Source organism: Bombina bombina, chromosome 4 (genome assembly GCF_027579735.1).
Source record: "Bombina bombina isolate aBomBom1 chromosome 4, aBomBom1.pri, whole genome shotgun sequence".
NCBI lineage: Eukaryota > Metazoa > Chordata > Amphibia > Anura > Bombinatoridae > Bombina > Bombina bombina.
In genome coordinates this window covers 811,712,286-811,733,022 of record NC_069502.1, presented here as the reverse complement: position 1 = coordinate 811,733,022, position 20,737 = coordinate 811,712,286, and the positions used below count along the sequence as shown (strand labels likewise).

Genomic DNA, 20,737 nt, shown 5'->3' with positions numbered 1-20,737 from the left:
CTCAGGATAACGTAAGGGACAGAAAGCTACGGCTACTTCTCTTCCTTTTTGACTGAAGCGTTTCATATGTTTTACATGTGAGACTGTTGGACAGCAGCCTCCAGAGAGAGTTACGGCTCATTCCACAAGGGCTGTTGCTTCCTCATGGGAGTTCAAAAATGAAGCCTCTGTGGAACAGATTTGCAAGGCTGCAACTTGGTCCTCTCTTCACGCTTTTTCAATGTTTTACAAATTTGATACTTTTGCCTTAGCTGAGACTGTTTGTGGGAGAAAGGTTCTTCATGCAGTGGAGCCTTCCGTTTAGGTGCCCTGTCTTGTCCCTCCCGTATCATCTGTGTACTCTAGCTTGAGTATTGGATCCCATTAGTAATTAGATGATCCGTGGACTCATCGTGTCTTAAAAAAGAAAAGAAAATGTATGCTTACCTGATAAATTTATTTCTTTTTTGACATGATGAGTCCACGGCCCGCCCTGTTCTTTTAGACAGGTTGTGGGTTATTGTAAACTTCAAACACCTCTGCACCTTGGCTTTTCCTTTCTCTTCCTAACTTCGGTCGAATGACTGGAGTGGGAGGAGCTATTTAACAGCTCTGCTGTGGTGCTCTATGCCTCCTCCTGCTGACCAGGAGGTGAATATCTCATTAGTAATTAGATGATCCATGGACTCATCATATCAAAAAAGAAATAAATTTATCAGGGGCGGCAGATTAGGGGTGTTTAGACTCGGGTTTATGTTAGGGTGTTCGTATATTCCATCACAAATTTCAACATTTGCCAGTCTTGAGGCTTTGATAACTAGGTCGGATCAATCTCGCAACAATTACGACACAGAATTCCAGCGTATTTGCGGTTGACAGCTTGATAAATATCCCCCCTTGTCATCAGTTGTAACGAAGATGCGCAGTAACTTTTTAAAATAGATATGAAATTCAAATGCTCCGCTGCCCACTTCAAAAGTCAATTTTTCTGTGAGCTAACATTTTGAATTGTTGTCCACTGAAGTGGGTGGCAGGCGCAAGGTATTTGAACTTCATATCTATATTAAAATTAAGTTATAGTGCATCTTCATTACAACTGATGAATTAAACTCCATTTAAAACATCATTAACATTCCGCATCTGATTTTATAAAAGGAAAACTTTACCATCACTTTAAGCAACAAACTAGCAGGAAATGCACAGCACATTCTTATCATGTGATGTGCATTGGCTGATAGAAAAATGTAGCTTTATCCAGCATCAGATCATCTTGAAAAAAATCAAATAGAATACATTGTACATTGTTTCATGATTAGAAAAAATAAACTAAATGTATTCTCTATTAGAACTAACAGGTCACAGTGATGAAAATCTAGACACAGGAGCACAAGAACTTGTACAGAATATTCAGCCATCAGATGTCTCTGCAAGTGAGTGATCTATGGTATAAGCTTCACACTTTAAAAAAAAATGATTCTGATATTATTTCACCCTATAAAAATGATGAGCCTCAGTACAGACAGGTTGCAATGATAAAATCTATTTGGTTCATAAATATACCTTCCCTTCTCTCTCACCCTCTGCTTTATGTGAATAGCACATACACATGCCCTCTGTTCTCTCTCACCCTCTGCTTTATGTGAATATTACACACACATGCCCTCTGTTCTCTCTCACCCTCTGCTTTATGTGAATAGTACTTACACATGCCCTCTCTTCTCTCTCACCCTCTGCTTTATGTGAATAGTACATGCACATGCCCTCTGTTCTCTCTCACCCTCTGCTTTATGTGAATATTACACACACATGCCCTCTGTTCTCTCTCACCCTCTGCTTTATGTTAATAGTACACACACATGCCCTCTATTCTCTCACCCTCTGCTTTATGTGAATATTACACACACATGCCATCTCTTCTCTCTCACCCTCTGGTTTATGTGAATAGTACACACACATGCCCTCTCTTCTCTCTCACCCTCTGATTTATGTGAATAGTACACACACATGCCCTCTCTTCTCTCTCACCCTCTGCTTTATGTGAATATTACACACACATGCCCTCTCTTCTCTCTCACCCTCTGCTTTATGTGAATAGTATGCACACATGCCCTTTCTTCTTTCTCACCCTCTGCTTTTTGTGAATAGTACACACACATGCCCTCTCTTCTCTCTCACCCTCTGGTGTATGTGAATAGTACACACACATGCCCTTTCTTCTCTCTCACCCTCTGCTTTATGTAAATGATACACACACACCCTCTCTTCCTTTCTCGCTCACCCTCTAGTTCATCAAATTGTATTCTGAAAAATCTGATTTATTGTGAATTCAGTCATATTGGCGCTTAATAAATATATGAATTAATATAGGAATACATTAGCAACTGGTACTTTGCAATATAATTATCCTTTTGAATTGATGACTGTAGGGGAACATTATCTAATCTACAGATTATTATTACAAATATGTAATTTTAAGTTCTGAAATATGTTTTAGGGTGTGTATATTTCATACTCATGCTTTCAAATTTGCTGTATATTTCAAATATTTAACTTAACATCTGAATTTTCAAATCTTTTATAAAAATAAAAAATGTTATGTTAATCTATTTCAATATGCTCTGTATTAAGTGTATGGAAATTATAGTACCCATTGCTATGTTAAGCATGAATTGCTTTTAGGGTGATGTAAAATTCTAAACCATGAAATATTGTCTCTGTTAAGGGCTAGATTTGAAGTGGAGCGCTAATTTTTGCTTGCGTGCGATAAATAAGCAGACATTACAAGTGATTGGTTATTACTACTGCAAGCTCGTGGTAGCAATTAGTGCTTATAAAATTAACCAGAGATTAGATCTCTGCTTAATTTTATAAATGTCCACCAAATGCCCCCAAAATACAAAAAATGAATGGCTTGATTACGAGTTTTGCGTTACGGTGGTAATGCTGAAAAAAATGGCACTTTCAGCGTAAAAACAGTAACGCAGCCATTACGAGTCGTGTCGGTATAGCTATACTGCAAGCATTTTAGGTTTAAAAAAATTACGTTTTTGTGTGGGATTTCCAAAGCGCCGGTATTACAGGTTATGCGGTGAGGCTAAAATGCTGCCGTTACCACCACCTGAAACCAGTAGTTATGAGTTTTGCGCTACAAAAATGTTTCACAAAACTCATAACTAAACTGTTACAAAGTACACTAACACCCATAAACTACCTATTAACCCCTAAACCGCCACCGTCCCTCATCGCAAACACTATTTAAAACGTATTAAGCCCTAATCTGCCACCCGCCCACATCCCCGCCACTACAATAAAGTGTTATTTAGTTTTTATAATTGGTATTTATTTTAATTTTAGTATAATAGTTTAGTATTATAGTTGTTAGGTTAATTTATAGTTTAAGCTTAGTTTTTTTAATTTCACAGGTAAGTTTTTATTTATTTTAAGATAGGGATATTGTAATTTTAATATAAAGTCAGGGGGTTGTTAGGTTTAAGGGTTAATAGTTTAATTTAGTTTTTTTTGCGATGAGGGGGGCTGGCGGTTTAGGGGTTAATAGGTTTATTTAGTGGAGGTGATGTGGGAGGCCAGAGGTTTGGGGGTTAATAAATTTATTATAGTGGTGGCGTTGTTGGGGAGCGGCGGAATTAGGGGTAAATAGCTTTTATTAGTGGCAGCGATGTCGGGAGTGGCAGAATAGGGGTTAATAACTTTATTTAGGCTTTAGCGATGTTGGGGGCAGTGGATTAGGGGTGTTTAGACTTGGGGTTTATGTTAGGGTGTTAGGTTTTAGCGTAACTTTTTTTCCCCATAGACATCAATGGGGTTGCGTTACGGCGATCGCCATTCTGCACTTCAGGTGTTAGTTTTTTTTTCTAACACTCTCTCCCCATTGATGTTTATGGGGGGAAAGCGAGCATGAGCACGTCAAAGCAGCCCTTGGATTTTGTGCAGTATGGAGCTTATCGCCACCATATCGCACACACAAAGAGGCTTTTCATAAACTTGTAATGGCAGCACTATGGAGGGTGAAATAACGCAACTTTTGTTGCGTTCGTTTCGTACCCTCTATAGCGCAAAACTTGTAATCTAGGCAATATATATTTACAATTTGCTGCCATCGCTACACGACTTACCCCACTGCACTAGTTTCTCAAGCTGTATCTCACACCATGAGAACGAGGCTCCCACTGGAGCCTATGGAAGTGCGCTCTCGTGAGCCCCATAGTGCTCAACTTGTAATACCAGTGCACATTAGCGTGCACTGGTATCACTCAGTGAAGTGCAAATATCGCTTTTGCGAAATAGATATTTAGTCCTCCACTTGTAATCTGGCCCTAAATGTTCTGACATACAACATTAAATACTGCTGTAGATGTTAAAACCGAAGATCTGAATGTAACGTGTCAGCTGGAATGCAGGAAATGTGTTACAGCGGCAGTGCAGGAAAATGTGCATGCATGACGTGTCTTCTGTTTATGAAGTATTGCCTGGCTGTTGTAGTTTGTTGTCTGTAAGTACTGTACATTATATCACTGGGCAGGGTGTCACCTTAATCAGACACTCAGTGTCACAGTACAATATAGCCTGATACTCACTGACTGTTGTCACATTTCTAGTGTTTGTTTCTATCAGTCCTGATCATATAACAACATTAAGCAGGGAGACCTTATAAAGCTGCTGTCATTTATATCTGCCAGAGTATAATCATTGTGACCTAATCAGTTACGGATGCACTGGTAGCACTTTGTAGGAGCATAAAATAAATCTCACAGCGCTGTTATCTTTTAAGCTGCTCATCTGTATGTTCTGTCTGTATATTGTGAGTTAAAGAATGTGAAAGACCAGAAGGGAAGCTTGCTCATTATATTTATTTATTTCTAATGGCATGGAGAGTCCACAAATCCATTTTAATTACTAGTGAGAATTCAACTCCTGGCCACCAGGAGGAGGCAAAGAACACCCCAGCAGAGATTCAAGTATCCCTCCCACTTCCCATAATCGCCCAGTCATTCTTTGCCTTCGTATATCCAGGAGGTGTGCCAAGATGGTGCTCTGAAGAAAATTAAGTTTTAGTCATTTAATGGGTAGTTTCCCTGCAAACATGGATTGGGGTATTGCTGTGTCCATGTGATCCTCTTGCGTAAGAGTTGTGGTGGCTATTAGCTGTTGGACGTCAGCAGGGTAGTCCTTGTTTCTCCTCTAACAATTTATGCTAACCCCTTTATGAAAAACCAGGGTTGGTTACTCTGCTTTTTCTTTCTCTTCAGGTCCCTGCTAGAAGTCGCCTGGATCTGTAAAACCTGAGATGCTGTTCCTCCCCTGCAGCTGGAGCTCCTAAGGTAAGTGCTTATTCCTTCTAGGTGAGAAGGCTCAAGCATATTAGTTAATCCCCTTCTTTAAATATAATGGAGCCCAGGGACTTTAGCATAAATCTCTTCACTTTTGGGATTTAGTTTGGGCAGTGTATGCGGGGCACTGTTAAGTTTAACAATGTTTTTGGGACTTAGTCTGTCTTCATAAGGAGGCTTGTTGTGAAGAGGCTTTTTATTTTTTATTGGGGACATATAAGATAGTGCTCATTTTGTACTATTCGTTCCAGGAGGATAATTTTACTTACCTATCAGTTTTTCAGTGCAGCGCTATTTGCGCGCTTTCTTTGGTGTCATAGTAGTTTTTGCCTTTTGTTCATGTGACCATGTGTCTCTTTCCTCTAACGGAAGCGGCTCATCTGAGGCTGAAGCAGTGGTGTCTCATGTCTCTTTGAGAGCCGGGCTGTTTGTGAATTTGGACTATCACCTCTGAGGGTGTCCTGATATCGATCAGTCTCAACGTATTATCGATCTGGTCAGGATTCATGAAGTGGTAAGACGGTTCAGCAACGGCTTGTGGATAGAGGAGCCTTTCTAGCTCTATAGCATAACGCTTCTCTTTTAGCTGTAAGAGTTGCGGCTGTTATATATATTTACTGAGTGGCTAATTCCTTTATTTGGTTTATTGTTTATATATTTTTATTTTATTTTTTAACTATGGAAAAAGATAAAGACTTAACTTTAGATTTTGACAAATGTTTATAATGTCTAGAGGCCCAAATGATTCCTCCTATACAATTTTGCTCTACATGTTGGACAAATATGTTGCAATCTAAAAATAAGGATTCTGCAATTTCTCAAAAAATTAACCCTTCTAAGCCCTCTGCCTCTCAGGATTTTATTGCCCTTGACATGCCTCAACTTTCTCCTCAGTCCCCGTCCCTGGCAATTACACAAGCAGTGCCCTGTGGTTCTACTCAGTTTGCACCTGGGAGTGTATTGTTACCAGGTGATTTTGCTGTGCAGCTTACCTCAGCTGTTTCTGCAGCTTTGAGTGCTTTACCTATTTCAGGTAAGCGGAAAAGAAAATCTAAAAATATTTCCTCTAAGTCAGGTATATCGTCAAAAGCCAAGTCGGCATGTGTCAGTTTTATCTCAACTTTCTGAGGATAAAAATTCTTCAGCTACCTGTGACGGAGAAGTCTCTGAATCAGAATCTACTGCTATTAGTACCATAGACTCAGAGGAGGTTAGTTTAGATTTAACATAAATAAAAAGAGAGAAGCACTCAACCTGAGAACGAACAATAGCATAATAGCTAGTTCTATGGCTAGTTACCACCCAAGAAGCAGCCTCTTTTTGCTCAACATGTGCCTTTCACAGAGAAGAACTTTCCTGAAGCATATCAGTCTGATCCTGACTTCACAGTACAGTCCAGCCCCGAAATACCAGGCAATCCCTCTCTGAACGAGAGAAACGGCAAAACCCCAGACTTACGTTTCGGCCTATTGTGGGCCTCGTCAGTGAGGTGCAGCCATGTCCCTCTAGGCACACTGAGCAAAGGGTGTCTGGATTCCCGCATCACACATAGGGAGACTTCCCCAAGTGTCATAATTTGCATAAATAAAAAGAGAGAAGCGCTGGAGATCCGATATATCTGTATATAGGTACTCAGAAAATAAATAAAATAATAGTGTGATACCGTAAACACACCGCTCAAAATGTTGTGGCAAATGTGTATAATCACACTTTAAGGAGCTGATACACAGTTCTAGATGAATTGCAGTCTCGGTATAAGCCACCAAGCTTTTTCAACGATACAAGAACACTTGGTAAAATAGCAAAATTTTAATAAAACCATACATTAAATTTATAAAATATATGTGTCAGTGTGAAGTCACTCAAGGGTAAAGTATATACATACTATTCCATACAAAGTATCAAGTTCTTAGAAGCAGGATGGCTCCGGATTGAGACTATTGGTAAGTAATGTATCGAAAGAGTCAAACTGATACAATGTAACTCCCTCTCACTGTGACTTCACTGATAAATAAACCCAACGTACATTTCACAATGCCCATGTGGTTTTTTTAAAGGGTGCTAAAATAAGAACAAGCAGTCCAAGAAGCCTTCTTCTGAGAACAAATCAGCATGAAGGGGGTGCCCGATCCGAGATTGGATCAAGTAAGGGGCAGAATCTCTTGTTTTCAAGAGGCCTGGATTCGCAATGTTTCCAGATCCTTGAGCGGTGGTGGTGGTTTTCTCTCAGGGATACAAGATAGGATTCAAATCTCGTTCTCCGAGAGGCAGATTTCTCCTGTCAAGTTTATCAGCAACCAGGAAAAGAGAGAGGCATTCTTAAACTGCGTCAGGGATCTCTCTTCTGTAGGATTGATCGTTCCTGTTCCTCTGGCAAAATAGGGTAGAGGATTTTATTCCAATCTTATTGTGGTTCCCAAGAAAGAGGAAACCTTTCGACCTATTCTAGATCTGAAGTGCCTCAACAAATTTTTCATGGTTCTGTCCTTCAAAATGGAGACTGTTTGTTCTATTCTCCCTTTAGTTCAGGAGGATCAGTACATGACCACCATAGACCTGAAGGACGCTTACCTCCATGTTCCTATCCACAAAGATCATTTCCAATTCCTATGGTTTGCCTTCCTGGACAAACATTTCCAATTTATAGCCCTGTCTTTCGACCTAGCCACAGCTCCCCAAATATATATGAAGGTTCTAGGGCTCTTTTGGCAGTGGCCAGATCTCAAGGAATTGCAGTGGCGCTATACCTGGACAATATGCATGCTCAGACAGTGGAACGGAGACCACTCGGACGTCTCTGAGGATAGTCCTAGACAACCTGACGAGCGACTCTGTCCTGGTGGCTCTCTCAGAACCATCTGTCTCAAGGCACATGCTTCTAGAAACCATCCTGGGAGATTGTGACTACAGATGCCAGCTTTTCCAGCTGGGGAGCAGTTTGGGGTCCCTTAGAGGTCAGGGAATCTGGACTCAACTGAGTTCGGTCCGGTTTATCAGATTTCAATGGGACAACATCACATCAGTGGCTTATATCAACCATCAGGGAGGAACGAGGAGTTCCTTAGCGATGAAGGTGGTGCCTCGCATCCTTCGGTGGGCAGAGTCTCATAACTGCCACATTTCTGCCATTCCCATCCCAGGTGTGGACATCTGGGAAGCAGATTTCCTGTGCAGGCAGACGTTTCACCCTGGGGAGTGGGCCTTTCTTCCGGATGTATTCTCAATGATAACCGTCAGGTGGGGGTTCCAGAGTTGGATCTGATGGCGTCTTGTCTAAACACCAAGCTTCCCAGATACGGATCCAGATCAAGGGATCCTCAAGCAGTTCTGGTGGATGCTCTAGCAGTTCCATGGGATTTCGGTCTGATTTAATTGTTCCCACTGTTTGCCCTCCTTCCTCAGGTAATTGCCTGTATCAAACAGGAGCAGGCTTTAGTGATTCTAATTACTCCAGCTTGGCCTTGCAGAATTTGGTTTGCAGACTTGGTGAAGATGTTATCCTCTCCCCTGTGGAAATTACCACTGAGGAAGGATCTTCTACTTCAGGGTCCTTTTCTACATCCAAATCTAGATTATCTGCAGCTGACAGCTTGGAGATTGAATGCCTAGTCTTGTCTAGACAAGGTTTTTCTGAAAAGGTTATTGACACCTTGACCCAGGCTTGTAAGCCATTAACTCGCAAGATATACCATAAGGTTTGCCACACGTACCTTTACTGGTGCGAATCTCAAGGTTTTTCTTGGCGTAAAGTGAGAGTTCCCCGTATTGCGTCTTTTCTCCAGGAGTGTCTGGAGAAGGGTTTATTAGTCAGTTCCCTGAAGGGTAAGATTTCTTACCTTTCTGTCCTGTTGCATAAACATTTGGCCAACTTACCAGATGTTCAGTCCTTTGTTCAGACCCTGGTCAGAATCAGGCCTGCGTTTAAACCTGTTGCTCCTCCTTGGAGCCTTAATCTTGTTCTTCGGGTTCTGCAACAGGCTCCGTTTGAGCCTATGCATTCTGTTGGTATTACGTTGTTGTCTTGGAAAGTTTTGTTTTTACTATCTATTTCTCTTGTAAGGTGTATCCAGTCCACGGATCATCCATTACTTGTGGGATATTCTCCTTCCCAACAAGAAGTTGCAAGAGGATCACCCACAGCAGAGCTGCTATATAGCTCCTCCCCCAACTGCCATATCCAGTCATTCTCTTGCAACTCTCGACAAGCATGGAGGTAGTAAGAGAGTAGTGGTGAAACGTAGTTGTTTTTTTTCTTCAATCAAAAGTTTATTTTTAAATGGTACCGGAGTTGTACTATTTTGTCACAGGCAGAAAATAGAAGAAGAATCTGCCTGTGATTTCTATGATCTTAGCAGGTTGTAACTAAGATCCATTGCTGTTTTCACACATAACTGAAGAGAGAGGTAACTTCAGCTGGGGAATGGCGTGCATGGTATCCTGCTATGAGGTATGTGCAGTTAAAAAATGTTTCTAGAGATGTAAATGCTAGAAAATGCTGCTGATACCAGATTTATGTAAGGTAAGCCTGAATACAGTGATTTAATAGCGACTGGTATCATGCTTACTTTCAGAGGTAATACTCTAATAGATTTGCAATATAAAACGTTTGCTGGAATGTTTAAGCGTTTTTATATATGCCTTGGTGATAAAACTTTATTGGGGCCTAGTTTTTTTCCACATGGCTGGCTTAAATTTGCCTAGAAACAGTTTCCTGAGGCTCTCCACTGTTTTAACATGAGTGGGAGGGGCCTAATTTAGCGCTTTATTGCACAGTAACTTTTACAGACTGAGACATCCAGCTTCCTCCAGGAGTCCCCTGAATGCTATAGGACCTCTCTAAAGGGCTCTTAGGCTTTCCAAAGTCGTTTGTTTGGGAAGGTAGGGCCACAGCAGAGCTGTGGCAGTTTGTTGTGACTGTTAAAAAACGTCTATATCGATAGATCCATTTTTTGAACTAAGGGGTTAATCATCCATTTGCAAGTGGGTGCAATGCTCTGTTAGCTTATTATACACACTGTAAAAAAATTTGTTTGATTTACTGCTTTTTTTCACTGTTTTCCAAATTCTGACAAAATTTGTTTCTCTTAAAGGCACAGTACTGTTTTTATTTTTTGCTTGTTAACTTGATTTAAAGTGTTTTCCAAGCTTGCTGGTCTCATTGCTAGTCTGTTTAAACATGTCTGACATAGAGGTAACTCCTTGTTCATTATGTTTAGAAGCCATGGTGGAACCCCCTCTTAGAATGTGTACCAAATGTACTGATTTCACTTTAAGTAATAAAGATCATATTCTGTCTTTAAAAAATTTATCACCAGAGGAATCTGACGAGGGGGAAGTTATGCCGACTAACTCGCCCCACGTGTCAGACCCTTTGACTCCCGCTCAAGGGACTCACGCTCTAATGGCGCCAAGTACATCTAGTGCGCCCATAGCGTTTACTTTACAAGACATGGTCATGGATAATACACTGTCAGCGGTATTATCCAGACTACCTGGGTTTAGAGGAAAGCGAGACAGCTCTGGAGTTAGAAGAAATACGGAGCATACTGACGCTTTAAGAGCTATGTCTGATACCCCCTCACAATATGCAGAAGCTGAGGAAGGAGAGCTTCTTTCTGTGGGTGATGTTTCTGACTCAGGGAAGAGGATTGAACCTGATTCTGATATGTCTACATTTAAATTTAAGCTTGAACACCTCCGCGTATTGCAAAGGGAGGTTTTAGCTGCTCTGAATGACTGTGATACAATTGCAGTGCCAGAGAAATTGTGTAGATTTGATAAATACTATGCAGTACCGGTGTGCACTGATGTTTTTCCAATACCTAAAAGGTTTACAGAAATTATTACTAAGGAATGGGATAGACCAGGTGTGCCGTTCTCTCCCCCTCCTATTTTTAAGAAAATGTTTCCAATAGATGCCACCACACGGGACTTATGGCAACAGTCCCTAAGGTGGAGGGAGCAGTTTCTACCCTAGCTAAGCGTACTACTATCCCTGTCGAGGACAGTTGTGCTTTCTCAGATCCAATGGATAAAAAGTTAGAGGGTTACCTTAAGAAAATGTTTATTCAACAAGGTTTTATTCTACAGCCCCTTGCATGCATTGCCCCAGTCACTGCTGCTGCGGCTTTCTGGTTTGAGTCTCTGGAAGAGGCTTTACAGGTAGAGACCCCATTGGATGACATACTTGACAAGCTTAGAGCACTTAAGCTAGCCAATTCTTTGGTTTCTGATGCCATTGTTCATTTGACTAAACTAACGGCTAAGAATTCTGGTTTTGCTATTCAGGCGCGCAGGGCGCTATGGCTTAAATCATGGTCAGCTGACGTTACTTCAAAGTCTAAGCTGCTTAACATTCCCTTCAAGGGGCAAACCCTATTCGGGCCTGGTTTGAAGGAGATCATTTCTGATATCACTGGAGGAAAAGGTCATGCCCTTCCTCAGGATATGTCCAAATCAAGGGCCAAACAGACTAATTTTCTTGCCTTTCAAAACTTCAAGGCGAGTGCGGCATCAACTTCCTCTAATGCAAAACAAGAGGGAACTTTTGCCCAGTCCAAGTCGGTCTGGAGGCCTAACCAGACCTGGAACAAAGGTAAGCAGGCCAAAAAGCCTGCTGCCTCTAAGACAGCATGAAGGATCAGCCCCCTATCCGGTAACGGATCTAGTAGGGGGCAGACTTCGCCCAGACTTGGGCAAGAGATGTCCAGGATCCCTGGGCGTTGGAAATTGTATCCCAGGGATATCTTCTGGACTTCAAAGCTTCTCCTCCAAAAGGGAGATTTCACCTTTCACAATTATCTGCAAACCAGATAAAGAGAGAGGCATTCTTACACTGTGTTCAAGACCTCCTAGTTATGGGAGTGATCCATCCAGTTCCAAAGGAGGAACAGGGACAGGGTTTTTACTCAAATCTGTTTGTGGTTCCCAAAAAAGAGGGAACCTTCAGACCTATTTTAGATCTCAAGATCTTAAACAAATTCCTCAGAGTCCCATCATTCAACATGGAGACTATTCGTACCATCCTACCTATGATCCAGGAGGGTCAATACATGACTACAGTGGATTTAAAGGATGCTTATCTTAACATTCCGATACACAAAGATCATCATCGGTTTCTCAGGTTTGCCTTCCTAGACAGGCATTACCAGTTTGTAGCTCTTCCCTTTGGGTCAGCTACAGCTCCAAGAATCTTTACGAAGGTTCTGGGGTCACTTCTGGCGGTCCTAAGACCACGGGGCATAGCAGTGGCCCCTTATTTAGACGACATCCTGATACAGGCGTCAAATTTCCAAATTGCCAAGTCTCACACGGTCATAGTTCTGGCATTTCTGAGGTCGCATGGGTGGAAGGTGAACGAAGAAAAGAGTTCTCTATCCCCTCTCACAAGAGTCTCCTTTCTGGGAACTCTAATAGATTCTGTAGAAATGAGGATTTACCTGACAGAGTCCAGGTTATCAAAACTTCTAAATTCCTGCCGTGTTCTTTATTCCACTTCTCGCCCTTCGGTGGCTCAGTGTATGGAAGTAATCGGCTTAATGGTAGCGGCAATGGGCATAGTGCCGTTTGCACGCCTACATCTCAGACCGCTGCAACTCTACATGCTCAGTCAGTGGAATGGGGATTACACAAATGTATCCCCTCTACTAAATCTGGATCAAGAGACCAGGGATTCTCTTCTCTGGTGGCTATCTCGGGTCCATCTGTCCAAAGGTATGACCTTTCGCAGGCCAGATTGGACAATTGTAACGACAGATACCAGCCTTCTAGGCTGGGGGGCAGTCTGGAACTCCCTGAAGGCTCAGGGATCATGGACTCAGGAGGGGACACTCCTCCCAATAAACATTCTGGAACTAAGAGCGATATTCAATGCTCTTCAGGCTTGGCCTCAGCTAGCAACAAGGTTCATCAGATTTCAGTCGGACAACATCACGACTGTGGCTTACATCAATCATCAAGGGGGAACAAGGAGTTCCCTAGCGATGTTAGAAGTCTCAAAGATAATTCGCTGGGCAGAGATTCACTCTTGCCACCTATCAGCTATCCATATCCCAGGTGTAGAGAACTGGGAGGCGGATTTTCTAAGTCGTCAGACTTTTCATCCGGGGGAGTGGGAACTCCATCCGGAGGTGTTTGCACAATTGATTCGTTGTTGGGGCAAACCAGAACTGGATCTCATGGCGTCTCGCCAGAACGCCAAACTTCCTTGTTACGGATCCAGGTCCAGGGATCCCAAGGCGACGCTGATAGATGCTCTAGCAGCACCTTGGTCTTTCAACCTGGCTTATGTGTTTCCACAGTTTCCTCTGCTCCCTCGTCTGATTGCCAAAATCAAGCAGGAGAGAGCATCGGTGATCTTGATAGCACCTGCGTGGCCACGCAGGACTTGGTATGCAGATCTGGTGGACATGTCATCCTTTCCACCATGGACTCTGCCGCTGAGACAGGACCTTCTACTTCAGGGTCCTTTTAACCATCCAAATCTAATTTCTCTGAGACTGACTGCCTGGAGATTGAACGCTTGATCTTATCAAAGCGTGGCTTCTCCGAGTCAGTCATTGATACCTTAATTCAGGCACGAAAGCCTGTCACCAGGAAAATCTATCATAAGATATGGCGTAAATATCTTTATTGGTGCAAATCCAAGGGTTACTCATGGAGTAAAGTCAGGATTCCCAGGATATTATCCTTTCTCCAAGAAGGATTGGAAAAAGGATTGTCAGCTAGTTCCTTAAAGGGACAGATTTCTGCTCTGTCTATTCTTTTGCACAAGCATCTGGCAGATGTTCCAGACGTTCAGGCTTTTTGTCAGGCTTTAGTTAGAATCAAGCCTGTGTTTAAACCCGTTGTTCCGCCATGGAGTTTAAATCTGGTTCTTAAAGTTCTTCAAGGGGTTCCGTTTGAACCTCTTCATTCCATAGATATCAAACTTTTATCTTGGAAAGTTCTTTTTTTGGTAGCTATTTCCTTGGCTCGTAGCGTTTCTGAGTTATCTGCCTTACAATGTGATTCTCCTTATCTGATCTTCCATGCAGATAAGGTAGTTCTGCGTACCAAACCTGGGTTTTTACCTGAGGTGGTATCTAATAAGAATATCAATCAGGAGATTGTTGTTCCATCATTGTGTCCTAATCCTTCTTCGAAGAAGGAACGTCTATTACACAATCTTGATGTGGTTCGTGCTTTAAAGTATTATTTACAAGCTACTAAAGATTTTCGTCAAACATCTGCTTTGTTTGTTGTCTACTCTGGACAGAGGAGAGGCCAAAAGGCTTTGGCAACCTCTCTTTTGTTTTGGCTAAGAAGCATAATCCGCTTAGCTTATGAGACTGCTGGCCAGCAGCCTCCTGAAAGGATTACAGCTCATTCTACTAGAGCTGTGGCTTCCACATGGGCCTTTAAAAATTAGGCTTCTGTTGAACAGATTTGCAAGGCGGCGACTTGGTCTTCGCTTCATACCTTTTCAAAATTCTATAAATTTGATACTTTTGCTTCTTCGGAGGCTATTTTTGGGAGAAAGGTTTTACAGACAGTGGTACCTTCCGTTTAAGTACCTGCCTTGTCCCTCCCTTCATCCGTGTACTTTAGCTTTGGTATTGGTATCCCACAAGTAATGGATGATCCGTGGACTGGATACACCTTACAAGAGAAAACATAATTTATGCTTACCTGATAAATTTATTTCTCTTGTGGTGTATCCAGTCCACGGCCCGCCCTGTCATTTTAAGGCAGGTATTTTTTAACTTTAAACTACAGTCACCACTGCACCCTATGGTTTCTCCTTTCTCTGCTTGTCTTCGGTCGAATGACTGGATATGGCAGTTGGGGGAGGAGCTATATAGCAGCTCTGCTGTGGGCGATCCTCTTGCAACTTCCTGTTGGGAAGGAGAATGTCCCACAAGTAATGGATGATCCGTGGACTGGATACACCACAAGAGAAATAAATTTATCAGGTAAGCATAAATTATGTTTTTTTCTGCTCGTAGAGTCTCAGAGCTTTCGGCTCTACAGTGTGATCCTCCTTCTCTTATTTTCCATGCTGATAAGGCGGTCCTTCGTACCAAGTTGGGATTTCTTCCTAAGGTGATTTAGACCACAATATCAATCAGGAAATTGCCATTCCATTGTTCTGTTCTAATCCTTCTTCTCAAAAAGAACGTCTGTTACACAACCTGGACATAGTTCGTGCTCTAAAATTCTCTCTCCAGGCTACTAAGGATTTTCGGCAATCTTCTGCCCTTTTTGTAGTGTTTGCTGGCAAACGTAAGGGCCAGAAGGCCACGTCGACTACTCTTTCTTTTTGGTTGAGGAGTGTCATTTGGTTGGCTTATGAAACAGCTGGACAACATCCTCCTGAGAGAATTACGGCTCATTCAACTAGGGATGTTTCTTTGTCCTGGGCCGTTAAAAACGAGGCTTCTGTGGAGCACATTTGCAAAGGCGGCCACTAGATCCTCGTTACATACTTTCTCTAAATTTTACACAGGTGAGTGTACGTGTGTGACATGTCTTTGGGAAGTAGGGCACAGTTGAGTGTATATGTGTGACGTGTCTTTGGGAAGTAGGGAACAGGTGAGTTTTCGTGTGTATCATGTCTGAGAAAAATGTGACTGTACGTGTGATACTTAAGATGGATGTAGGGCACATGTATGTGTTTCTGTGTGACATGTCTATTGGAAACAAGGCACAGATGAGTGTATGTGTGCAACATATGAGGGTTGCATGGCACAGTTGAGTGTACATGTGAGATGTGTTTGAGAAATGGCACAGGTGAGTGTGTGTGTGACGGGTCTGTGGAAAACAGGACACAGGTGTGTGTACATATTAGTGAACATACACATCACACACACACACAAGGCACAGGCGAGTGTACACGTGTGATGTGCTTGAGGGGCACAGGTGAGTGTACTTGTGTGATGTGTATGTTCACTAATATAGTTTATTTTACATATTATATATTACTTTTTATATACAATAAAGAATCTATGGCATAAATGCAACATTATTAAACAATAAGACATAACAATAAGCATTTATGTAGCAAATTAAAGCGTTTTTAAACTTAACCCTCTTTCCTGTGATGTAAAGGTCCTTAGCCTTTTTAAAGTTAACTCACTAATTGTGGTGGTTTGATGTTATTTAGGAGATTTGTCACAAGTTTATATCCTTTTGGTTTAGCTGTATTGGGGTCTTTAAGCTTTTTCAGCTAATTACTCCTCATCATCTAAATGGTAATTGAAATGAGTACAGTTGATTTGAGAGCTGCTGATTATCCCAGAAGGTATTGTGGACATGTGAGTGAGTTTTTTCTCTGATGAAGATTTTATATATAAAATATAATACACTACCTGGGGCCATTTTCTTTGTTTTGTTGTTCTAGGGTCATCCTTGTTTTAACTTCAAGCAAACAAGCAGTAGTTACAATTATTTCAACCCATAAACTTATCTTTATATTACTTAAAGTTTATGTGGACACAATTTTAAAAGGACTAGATACATTAGGTAGAAAAACAACATTAGTTTCTATTTAGTTTGGTCTTTGACTAAGTGTGAATTCTCAGAAATTGTCCCTAATGTCCAATAAACTGCCCTTAAAGGGACACTGAACCCAAATATTTTCTTTTGTGATTCAGATAGAGCATGCAATTCTAAGCAACTTTCTAATTTACTCCTGTTATCAATTTTTCTCAGTTCTCCTGCTATCTTTATTTGAAAAAAAATGCATCAATCTTTTTGTTTAGAACTCTGGACAGCACTTTTTTATTGGTGGATGAATGTATCCACCAATCAGCAAGATCAACTCAGGTTATTCATCAAAAATTAGCCGGCATCTAAACTTACATTCTTGCATTTCAAATAAAGATACCAAGAGAATGTAGAAAATTTGATAATAGGAGTAAATTAGAAAGTTGTTTAAAATGTCATGCTCCATCTGAATCACGAAAGAAAATTTTTGGGTTCAGTGTCCCTTTAAGCCTTAGCATGGAAGCAGGGAAAGGGCCTAGTGGTCACAGTGTCTTCTATAAGTGTAGGGGGCTGACTAAATCAGAACAGTTTATATGTTCTTTCTCATTATAATATGATTATGTATTTAATAACATTACTCCCATTGTGTTTCTTATTGACAGGTGAATTCACAAACTGCAATAATCCTAGTCATGATCAGAGTGCAGATGCTTCTTTACATCATCTTCAAAATCAAAGAAGTCCCGTGGGAAATTTATGTTCTGTATGTGGGAAATGTTTTCTTAAGAAATCACATCTGTGTAACTATCTAAAAATTCATACAGGAGAAAATACATTTTCCTGTACTATATGTGGGAAATGTTTTAACCATAAAAAAAATCTTGTTGCTCATCAGAAAATTCATGCAGGAGAAAAAAGATTTTCATGTTCTGACTGTGGGAAATGTTTTACTTGGAAATCAAATCTTATTACGCATCAGAAAATTCATACAGGAGAGAAAGGATTTTCATGTTCTGACTGTGGGAAATGTTTTAATCAGAAATCAAATCTTATTACGCATCAGAAAATTCATACAGGGGAAAAAGGATTTCCGTGTTTTGACTGTGGGAAATGTTTTACTCTGAAACAATATTTTATCATGCATCAAAAAATTCATACAGGCGAGAAAGCATTTTCATGTTCTGACTGTGGAAAATGTTTTACTTCGAAATCAAATCTTATTACCCATCAGAAATTTCATTCAGGGGAGAAAGCATTTTCATGTTCTGACTGTGAAAAATGTTTTACTCAGAAATCCGATCTTATGAGGCATCAGAAAATTCATACAGGAGAGAAAGCATTTTCATGTTCTGACTGTGAAAAATGTTTTACTCAGAAATCCGATCTTATGAGGCATCAGAAAATTCATACAGGAGAGAAAGCATTTTCATGTTCTAAATGTGGGAAATGTTTTACTCAGAAATCACATCTTATGAGGCATCAGAAAACTCATATTAAAAGATATCAGAGTTTAAGCTCCTAAGTGCAGAAGGTGATACATAGTTGTCACACACTCAATACCAAGTGCTGATGATGACTGCATGTGACCCCCTGGGGCATGCAGTTTTGGAGCTGTTTGAGGTCCCTTCCGCACCTTAAACATTTATAAGGTGACCCCAGGGTGGATTTGATTTAAATCAAATTGATTTAACTCATGATTTAAATCACTAGTCAGTAAGACCGATTTAAATCATGGTTTTCATTTTTAGAATAAGTTTTCAAATTATTTCTCTTGTTAAGTGTGTTCAGTCCACGGGTCATCCATTACTTATGGGATATATTCTCCTTCCCAACAGGAAGTTGCAAGAGGATCACCCAAGCAGAGCTGCTATATAGCTCCTCCCCTCACATGTCATATCCAGTCATTCTCTTGCAACCCTCAACAAAGAAGGAGGTCGCGAGAGGAGCTGGAGTTTTTTACTTAACTATTATCTATTAACTATTCTTCAATCAAAAGTTTGTTATTTTAAATGGCACCGGAGTGTGCTGTTTTTCTATCTCAGGCAGTATTTGTAAGAAGAAACTGCCTGCGTTTTCTATCTATGATCTTAGCAGGCGTAACTAAGATCCACTGGCTGTTCTCGACATTCTGAGGAGTGGGGTAACTTCAGACTGGGAATAGCATGCGGGGTCCTCCGCAAATGAGGTATGTGCGGTACTTTATTTTCTGGGAATGGAATTGACTAAGAAAATACTGCTGTTACCGTATGATGTAAGTACAGCCTTAAATGCAGTGGTAGCAACTGGTATCAGGCTGATAAATGTATGCGCAGTCGAGTTATATTCTAGGGACTAGAATTTGACTGAGAAAATACTGTTAACACTGAAATTATACTTAAGCCTTCTCTGCAGTGGTAGCGACTGGTAGCAGGCTTAGTGATAGCTTTGCATGACATTGAAAAATGTTCTTTTTTAATAAAACGTTTACTGGCATGTTATTCGTTTTTTTGTGAGGTACTTTGGTGATAAATTGTGGGCATGATTTTTTCCACATGGCTAACATATTTTTCTGCATGGAAACCGTTATATCAGGGCTCCCACTGTTGTGATTGGAGTGGGAGGGCCCTTGTTTTAGCGCCTTATTGCGCAGTTAAAATTATTGCACAGTCTTCTGCTTCTTCCTCCTTGATCCAGGACGTCTCTAGAGAGCTCAGGGGTCTGCAAATTTCATTTGTGAGGGAGGTAATCAGTCACAGCAGATCTGTGACAGTGTGCTGACTGTAATTAAAAGCGTTAAATCTTAATTGATATCTGTTTTATCCGTTTTGGGTACCGAGGGGTTAATCATCCTTTTGCTAATGGGTGCAATCCTCTGCTAATAGTACACTTCTTGTTAAGAATTGTTTAATTATATCTGTATTTTTGAAGCGCTGCAGCGTTTTTTATATTGCTTGTAAAACTTATTGAAAGTGATTTCCAAGCTTGTTAGTTTCATTGCTAAGTCTGTTTTAAACATGTCTGATTCAGAGGAAACTGTTTGTTCATCATGTTCAAAAGCCAATGTGGAGCCCAATAGATCGATGTGTACCAATTGTATTGATATTGCTTTGAATAAAAGTCAATCTGTACCGATAAAGAAGCTATCACCAGACAACGAGGGGGAAGTTATGCCGCCTAACTCTCCTCACGTGTCAGTACCTGCGTCTCCCGCTCGGGAGATGCGTAGGATTGAGACACCTAGTACATCTAGGCCCTTACAAATCACTTTACATGATATGGCTAATGTTATGAAAGAAGTATTATATAATATGCCCGAATTAAGGGGCAAACGCGATAGCTCTGAGTTAAGGACAGAGCGCGCTGATGACACGAGAGCCATGTCTGATACTGCGTCACAACTTGCAGAACATGAGGACGGTGAGCTTCATTCTGTCGGTGACGGTTCTGATTCGGGGAGACCGGATTCAGAAATTTCAAATTTTAAATTTAAGCTTGAGAACCTCCGTGTGTTACTAGGTGAGGTATTAGCGGCTCTGAATGATTGCGACACGTTGGCAATTCCAGAGAAATTGTGTAGGTTGGATAGATACTATGCGGTACCGGTGTGTACTGACGTTTTTCCTATACCAAAAAGACTTACAGAAATTATCAGTAAGGAGTGGGATAGACCCGGTGTGCCTTTTTTCCCCTCCCCCGATATTTAGAAAAATGTTCCCTATAGACGCCACCACACAAGACTTATGGCAGACGGTCCCTAAGGTGGAGGGAGCAGTTTCTACGTTAGCCAAGCGTACCACTATCCTGGTGGAGTATAGCTGTGCTTTCTCAGATCCAATGGATAAAAAATTGGAGGGTTATCTTAAGAAAATGTTTGTTCAACAGGGTTTTATATTGCAGCCTCTTGCATGCATTGCGCCTGTCACGGCTGCAGCGGCATTCTGGTTTGAGTCTCTGGAAGAGGCGAT

General features: G+C 41.1%; 1 protein-coding gene across 1 annotated transcript; it reads left to right on the top strand.

The window, feature by feature from the left end:
• Positions 1-17,463: 17,463 nt before the first annotated feature.
• On the top strand, positions 17,464-18,405 carry LOC128655615 (gastrula zinc finger protein XlCGF17.1-like; the record flags this gene model as incomplete). The annotated part of the gene is made up of 1 exon (XM_053709207.1): positions 17,464-18,405. A coding segment is annotated over one exon (852 nt), but the record flags the coding sequence as incomplete, so codon positions are not given.
• Between the last annotated feature and the right edge of the window lie 2,332 nt (positions 18,406-20,737).